Source organism: Musca vetustissima, unplaced genomic scaffold (genome assembly GCF_032173495.1).
Source record: "Musca vetustissima isolate MV318-11 ecotype Yass unplaced genomic scaffold, APGP_CSIRO_Mvet_v1 utg8392, whole genome shotgun sequence".
Classification (NCBI taxonomy): Eukaryota; Metazoa; Arthropoda; class Insecta; order Diptera; family Muscidae; genus Musca; species Musca vetustissima.
The window spans coordinates 672,962-681,509 of record NW_026886187.1 but is presented as its reverse complement, the minus strand read 5'-3'; the positions used below and the strand labels follow the sequence as shown (position 1 = coordinate 681,509).

The following is an 8,548-nucleotide window of genomic DNA, read 5'->3' as shown; positions in this document are numbered from 1 at the left end:
CATTAAAATTCCAAAAATTGCAAGAACTCACACCACAACAGAAAGAGAATAGACTCAAAATAGCTAAAGAGTTGCTTCGCTTGACCGAAAGTGGTGAACTGCCGAATTTGGTTTCTCCGCTGAGAAAACATTCGTTGTCCGAATTTAGTTTCTCCGATGAGAAAACATTCGTTGTCCAGCAGTTTGTTAACAAACAAAATGCAGTTTGTAAAATACTGGCCAAAGAGGTCAGCTGAAAATGTGCACCTTCGGTTGGCCACCAGAACTCAAGACCCGGTCATGGTGATGGTGTGGGCCACAATAACAGCCGATGGTCGTATTAATCGACCGTTGCATCAGCATCAGAATAAATGCCGAACACTATCGCGAAAATATTCTGGAGGGTGTTTTAAAGCCTTGGGCACGCAAACATTTTGGCCATAGACCTTGGAAATTCCAACATGACTCAGCACCATCGCACTCAGCAGGCGCCATCCAATAATGGTTACAAAATGAGGTTCCTCTCTTCATTTCCAACGCCCAATGGCCACCTAAATCTCCGGATACCAATCCGTTGGACTATTGTGTCTGGAGTATTTTGAAAGCAAGCGGTTCGCCGGGAATGGGCCAAAATACCGCAGAGCAACATTCGGGTAGCGTGTGACGGTTTCAATGGCCATTTGAAGGCCATAATTCGTGTCAAAGGTGACCAATTCGAACAAATCTAAACTTATTCTAAAATTTGTTGATATTTCCGATTTTTTGTTTTCTTTCTAAAAAATTAAAAACAAAAAAAAAATGTAAAAACATTCGGGTAGCGTGTGACGGTTTCAATGGACATTTGAAGGCCATAAATCGTGTCAAAAGTGACCAATTCGATCAAATCTAAACTTATTTTAAAATTTGATGATATTTCCGATTTTTTTGCTTTCTTTCAATAAAATTAAAAATAAAAAAATGTAAAAATTATGGCGTTTGACTTTGTTGTAGGTTTTTTTATCTCACCATGTATATTCCGACCATACATACATTCAGACCGAAACAAGATTTTGGTAGTTTCGGGCGCCGACCCGGTACTGTAGAACCCACTGCCTTGGAATATCATTTCCTTTAGCTACAATCTCATCAAATTAATACCTCATTTGAATTGTCAATTCCACCGAATTAACATTACTGAAAAATTATGGCTCTAATGGCATCCATTAACACTATAATTTAGTACGTGCCGATTTGAAAAAAAAAATAGGTAAATTGGTTCATAATTTATTATAATTATTAATCAAAACTATCAGCACAACCATCTGTAAAATTTTTTATCCAACAATTATCACATTTTTAATGGCATGAATAATTATGTATCGAAATTTTGCAATAATTACCTACATATATAATGCCATGATCTATTAATAAGGTCAACAAGATAGCAATCGAAATCGGAAAACAGCTGTTTTTTCTCAAGTCTAATGTCAAAAATTTCCACTTTGTTTACTTTTTCATAATGGAAGTCAATTCACAATAATGCATTTTGACAGCAAACTTGAGAGGTATCGATAATCAGCTGGTCTCCCTTGGTGACCTTATTTATAGGCCATGTATAATGCCAAATGTTAATTAATCTTGTCTGTTTACTCAAAAGGCCAGCAAATGAGAGCAAAAACGAGAGAACAGCTTTCGATCAGCTGTTTTCGCTCAAGGCTTATTTGACGTATTGTCAAGTAACATCACATCTAAATGACAGATTTAATATAAATATGATTTAATGCTGCAATACATGTGTAATTGACTAGGGACCTTTCTATGTATTGATTTTTTTTAAATAAATAAATGACAAATAAACATTTACATCAGACTTTTAATATGATAAATACCCATTCATAATTTTTTAAATGTTCAAAACAATATAAAACCCTCTTCTTAAATTGGTTCTCTCCAATAAAAATAATGCGGAAATATTTGTTGTTTATTTTGTTTATTAATTCAGAAGCAATTTTTTTTATTTAAGAATTGGTCTGTTCCCTTACTGCAAGAACAGACCAAATATGTTTTTTTAATATTAACCGAAATAATAATAACATTAAATTCGTGTATAAACAATTAATATTATTTTTTCAATACCAATAAATGCCATATCAATCAATCTATGTATTTATGCCTATTACCGTCTGACGCGTCAGTCAAAAAACAGCGAAGCAAAAAAAAAAATGAAAAATTTCATTGCCAAAATCGACAAGCAGGGGAAAATAATAAACATATTGCAGGTAATAATTCAATGTAAACAAAAAAGACTGGCACAGAGTATTGAAACTTATTTTTGGAGTTCTATGAACTTTTGTTAATAAAAAAATCCACGTCTTATTGGGACGTTAGAAAAATATTCTTTAAAAATCAACGCCTATACAAGGCCTTAGAAAATATTCTTTAATGAAGATGAATATGTCCAATTTGTGCTACTAAGAGAAGAAGAATTTAAGTGTTAATTAGGTAAAGAAAAATATGACTACGTCAATAAATGTTTATATTGTCAATTCCTTTGTATATATGTCAAATAAATCTTCATAAAGTAGGTTAACCCGGTAAAAAAAGTTCTGATGTAAGTTCTGTACATTACAACTTTTTACCGTGACAGGAGAAATATATGCAAAGGAAATGTATGAAACCCATGTGGTTAAGTGTGTGTGTAGTTCTGTTTGTGAGAGGGGAAATTAGGTGTATGTTATAATGAGGTAAGTGTGTGTGTGGCTTTTGGGGCCCTTTAAATAATCGATTTAAAATTGAAGGTCGGGCATAGTTGGGGAACGTGTAAATCAAGTTCCCGTGTCATGGATGTATGGTGTTTATGTTTTTTTTTGTGTTATTTGTTCGTGATACGATCCAGTTTTTCAATTTGTGCATTCCCTACGGTTGATGGTGGCAAGAGTTGAGAATTCCCCCTAATAAACTAATGTTCCCGAAGTGAGCTGGCATGGGCTTGAATGTATTAAGCTTGAATGTAACAAATATTCTTTAAAAAGTCCACGCGTATACAAGGCCTTAGAAAAATATTCTTTAAAAAGTCCACGCGTATACAAGGCCTTAGAAAAATATTCTTTAAAAAGTCCACGCGTATACAAGGCCTTAGAAAAATATTCTTTAAAAAGTCCACGCGTATACAAGGCCTTAGAAAAATATTCTTTAAAAAGTCCACACCTATACAAAGCCTTAAAAAAATATTATTTAAAAAATCCACGCCTTATTGGGGCCTTAGAAAAATACTCTTTAAAAAATCCGAGCCTTAGAAAAATATTCTTTAAAAAATCCACGCCTATAGAGGCCTTACAAAAATATTATTTAAAATATCCACGCCTTATTGGGGCCTTAGAAAAATATTCTTTAAAAAATCCGAGCCTTATTTGGGCCTTAGAAAAATATTCTTTAAAAAGTCCACGCCTATACAAAGCCTTAAAAAAATATTATTTAAAAAATCCACGCCTTATTGGGGCCTTAGGAAAATATTCTTTAAAAAATCCGAGCCTTATTTGGGCCTTAGAAAAATATTCTTTAAAAAATCCACGCCTATAGAGGCCTTACAAAAATATTATTTAAAAAATCCACGCCTTATTGGGGCCTTAGAAAAATATTCTTTAAAAAATCCACGCCTATAGAGGCCTTAGAAAAATATTCTTTAAAAAGTCCACGCGTATACAAGGCCTTAGAAAAATATTCTTTAAAAAATCCACGCCTTCTGTAGGTCCTTAAAAATCTTGACAAAATATTCTTTAAAAAATCCACGCCTTATTGGGGCCTTAAAAAATATTCTCTAAAAAATCCGCGCCTTGTTAGGGCCTTAGAAAAATATTCTTTAAAAAATCCAGACCTTACAAAAATATTCTTTAAAAAATCCAGACCTATGGAAGGCATTAAGAAAATATTCTTAAAAAATCCACGTTTCTTAAAGGCCTTACAAAAATATTCCTAAAAAAACACACGCCTATCAGCTGTCCCTACTAATTTTTTCATTTTTGACCTTCTTAGAAATTCTTTTTTTCTGTTAAACAAAAATCGTTCAAATAAAAATACCTCTCGTTGAAATCCCATGCTCTTAACACGTGTAAACAAAAAATACCCAATTTAGCGATTTTTCGGGCAAACGTACATTGACAACACTGCCACGTTGACGGGTTAATTGACAGCAGAAAACAATTTTCTCCTGCCTGAAATGTTGATGTTGCGACTCTGTGAAGAAAAAAAGGATAAGGCCGTATGTGAGATACACTTTTTCCCCAGCAAAATAAGCAAGTAAAATAAAAGTTCCAATACAAATCCGAAAAAAAGAAACAATTATGCACAGCTTATAACAGTAGATTTGTCGAAATATACGCTATAAATAAAAGCGATAAAATAGTGATTTTGTGAAACAGCTGAAGTGGCAGCTGGCAGTGCCTCACACACAGAAGAAATATATCAACGCAGCCAGCAAGCAATAGAAAGTAAGCAGCTAGCGATAGTGGAGAAGGGAATTCCGTTTGTGTGGTGGTCCAAAGAGAAGACTCAATAATGTCGAACGGCAATCGTGGACCAGGTCCCATACCCAATCGTTGGCTGTATTGTCCGCGTAAGAGCGAAGGTATTATAGCGGAGAAATTTATTGCCTTTAAGACCCCGTTGAGTGCAGCATTCGATGACCAAATGCCGATGGAATGTATGTTCCATCCGGAAATGATATTCGGCTACTGCAAGACCTTAAAACTTAATCTAGGTCTATGGATTGATTTGACAAATACCAAGAGATTTTATGATCGTGCTATTGTCGAGGCCAAGGGCACACAATATGTTAAACTGCAATGTCGTGGTCATGGTGAGACACCATCACCCGAACAGACACAATCCTTCATTGAGATTGTCGACAATTTTATCAATGATCGTCCATTCGATTTAATTGGTGTACACTGTACTCACGGTTTCAATAGAACGGGGTTCCTAATTGCCTCATATTTGGTGGAACGATTGGATTTCTCGGTGGAGGCGGCATTGGCAATGTTTAGTAAAATACGACCACCGGGTATCTATAAACAGGACTATATCAATGAATTGTACAGGCGTTATGATGACGAAGAGGATGCTCCAACAGCACCCGAACTACCCGGTTGGTGTTTGGAATATGATGATTCGGATCGTGGGAAAAAACGTAGTTACGATGAAATGGCTCATTCGTCGAATTCGCAAATGGCCAAGGCAGCACGTTCTTCCGCAGCAGCAGCACATTCCAATGGTGGTAGCTTAGGACTTATAGATTCATTAGACGATGGAGGTGGTGATGATGATAATGATGGCGGGGAAGCGGATGGTGACGATTTGGCAGATGCTGATGATGGCAACGAGGCTGATGGTAATGGTGGTGATGAAGGCAGCTCCTCATCGAATGGTGGTAAAACACGAAAGAAACGACGTCGAGAATTGGTCATAAAAAATGCCAAATTTATGGATGGTGTACCAGGTGTGACATGGGTCAGTGATCAACCACGTTTGGGTGATTTACAACAAATGGTACAAGATATGTGTGGTTGGAAGAAAAGCGGATTTCCTGGTTGTCAACCTGTGTCAATGGATCGTCAAAATATGAAGAGATTACAAGAGATTCCATATCGTGTTTCGTGGAAGGCCGACGGTACAAGGTGAGTTAAGAGAAATGTTTGAGAAGTTAAAAAAATAATAATAATGAAGGGCCTTATAAATCGATTTATAGGTGACCCACTCTTAAGAGTCTTCGATGTACCAATAGAAGAGGACTTCTGTTTAGAGAAAATCAGAATCGTGTATAAGTAGAAACCGATCAAGAAGATTCTGAAGATTTCTTTTGTGTTTCGAGGATCTCCTTTTTATAGAGACCCTCAAAAGTTATTTTGTACGTAGATCTTCTGTAGTTAAAACCCTAAAAAAATCTTCTATAAATAGAAAACCCTCATGATTTCTTATATAAAAATATTCTTTAAAAAATCCGTGCATATACAAGGCCTTAGAAAAATATTCTTTAAAGCAACCCACGCCTATAGAAGGCCTTAGAAAAATATTCTTTAAAAAAATCAATCCTGTAGGGTGCTTGGAAAATATTGTTGGAAACTATTATTGGTGACACCTCTCCTGTCTCCTTCTTATTAATCCTTTTTTATTTTTCTTTCTATCTCTTTCCAGATATATGATGTTAGTCAAAGGACGTGATGAAATCTATTTCATTGATCGCAACAATTCGGTATTTCAAGTAGAAAATTTAACATTTGTAAAATACAACAACCTGCATGAACATCTCGAAAATACTCTTTTGGATGGGGTATGTGTAAATAAACAAAAAACATCAGAAAAAATATTCACATTTTTATCTCTTTTCTGATTTCAGGAAATGGTATTGGATAAATACAATGGCCAAATTACACCGCGTTATCTCATCTATGATATTATCAAAATTGGCAGCCGTGACATTGGCAAAGAAAATTTCTATCCAAATCGTTTGCAATGCATCGATATGGAGGTGATTATGCCACGACATAAAGCCATTGAAAAGGGTATCATTAATCGTCCCTCCGAACCGTTTAGTCTGCGTAAAAAAGATTTTTGGGACATAAGACAATCGGCATCGTTGTTGGGTGAGAAATTTGCCAAAAGTTTATGCCATGAACCGGATGGTTTGATATTTCAACCATCGGAACAGCCCTATACGGCTGGTGTTTGCCCGGATGTCTTCAAATGGAAACCATTGGATATGAATTCGGTAGATTTTCGTTTAAAAGTGCATACCGAATCTGGAGCAGGGTAAGCTATTGGGTTTCTTTTTATGGCTATGCCAGATTAATTGTGATTTTATTTTTTTGTAATCCTAGCATTCTTACCCGCAAGGTGTGTTACCTTTATGTGGGTGGCCATGATCCACCCTTTGCCCAAATGCCATTCACAAAAACCATAAAGGCAATGAATTTGGATAACAAAATTGTAGAGTGTACCATAAATGGCCAGGGCCAGTGGGAGTTGATGCGTGAACGTACCGATAAAACAATGCCCAATAGTTATAATACTGCCATGTGTAAGTATGAATGCCAAAATGTACTTCCCAGTACCATTATTAACTTAAAAATATTCCTGCAATTTTTAGCTGTCATCGAGAGTATACGTAATCCCGTTACAAAAGACATACTTCTACATTTTATCCATCACAATGGCTTTAGGAATGATAATGATATGATGCCACCGCCACGCAGCAATAATCAACATCATCATCACAACAATCAACAGCATCATCATCAGAGGCAACATCAACAACAACAGCAGCAGAAACGCGAACATTATCATCAACAACAACAGCAGCAGCAGCAGCCGCAGAGGTGGCCGAACTTGCCACCTCCTAATTAATAGTTTTTAAGAATTTTGACAGAAAGCAAAAAAAAAATGAAATGAAATTAAATGTTTCTAAATATCGCGTAAAGGAAATATTGCCCAAACACACACACACACTCAAATGTTGTCCACAAAGAGACAAAACGGTTTTTTTAACTGAAATCTAGTTTTAATTGCATATTTTAAACAAACAAATTAATCAACAATCATCAATGATAGTGACCAAGTTAGCTATCGTCGTAAAAAAAAAACAAATACAAATACAAATCAAGACAATTGTTGTATGGAACCAATACAAAACAAAAAGAAAATGAAGATAGCAGTCAAGACAGAATTGTGTTTCTTGAAAAAAATTGAATGAATGTGAAATGAATTTTTTATAAGGCAAATATGGAGGTGATCATATTTTTGGAGGTAAGTGGAAATACAATTTTGAATTTATTCCCAGAATTCCCACAATTTTGAAGGAGATGGAAAAAAATAGAAAGAAAAAGATACGAAATGTATTGGTATTTTGTGAAAAGTAACATGAATGAGGGCTTCGATGGACCCTCCATTAATCAACCCCAATCAGGATCAACCCCACAATGTTGTGTCGATGATACACTCACTCGAGTGTCAACAAACTGTACCTTCCAGACGATATGGTTCTCACGACAATCGGATATACGCTCCGGAACGACCCGAGTTCGACTCGGCCAGGGATTGTCAAAACACAGCGACATCTGTACCAAATGAAAGTTTTTTCCATAGGTGAACAAATCACGTCGACAGCTTTGCTCTCCATTTTTTTAATCCGTGCCGGCGTTGAACAAATACCAGGCCCTGATGTCTGGTTTTGTTCAGTGTGTCATTTACGCATCGCTGCAAATCACCTGAAGAGGTCCTCAGTCTCATCCGGTAGTATTCTTACTAGTAGAAGAGCTAGTTATTCCATTAGCTCTTCCTCCAGGTCTGCTGCTAGCTCCCCGGCTTGTTTTCCGTTAAGCAGAACTTCTACCAGTTCCAATGCTGGTAGTTTTTGGAAAGTTCCCGGATTCTAAAACCAGATAAATCCGCTACGAATGGGAAATCCTACTACCCGATTTCTCTTCTTTCACCAATAGTCAAGCTTTTAGAGAGTTTCTATAGAAAATCTTCAATTCAGCCTGGCTTAATAAGAGTTTCTATAGAAAATCTTCAATTCAGCCTGACTATAAGAGTTTCT

At 36.0% G+C, this 8,548-nt stretch overlaps 1 protein-coding gene across 1 annotated transcript; it reads left to right on the top strand.

Moving 5' to 3' along the window:
* Positions 1 to 4,512: 4,512 nt before the first annotated feature.
* Positions 4,513 to 7,356, top strand: LOC133333679 (mRNA-capping enzyme). Its single transcript, XM_061541968.1, has 6 exons — positions 4,513 to 5,164; positions 5,291 to 5,630; positions 6,148 to 6,283; positions 6,350 to 6,762; positions 6,831 to 7,030; positions 7,100 to 7,356. The coding sequence occupies exons 1-6, from the start codon at positions 4,513 to 4,515 to the stop codon at positions 7,354 to 7,356; spliced, it is 1,998 nt and encodes a 665-aa protein (XP_061397952.1).
* Positions 7,357 to 8,548: the final 1,192 nt, after the last annotated feature.

Bases quoted from the DNA above. Each gene is read 5' to 3' on its own strand.
- LOC133333679 (XM_061541968.1), top strand. From the start codon at position 4,513: ATGTCGAACGGCAATCGTGGACCAGGTCCCATACCCAATCGTTGGCTG. The intron at 5,165-5,290 runs ATTCGTCGAATT...ATAATGATGGCG, and splicing joins TAGTTACGATGAAATGGCTC to GGGAAGCGGATGGTGACGAT. The intron at 6,284-6,349 runs GTATGTGTAAAT...TTCTGATTTCAG, and splicing joins AAAATACTCTTTTGGATGGG to GAAATGGTATTGGATAAATA.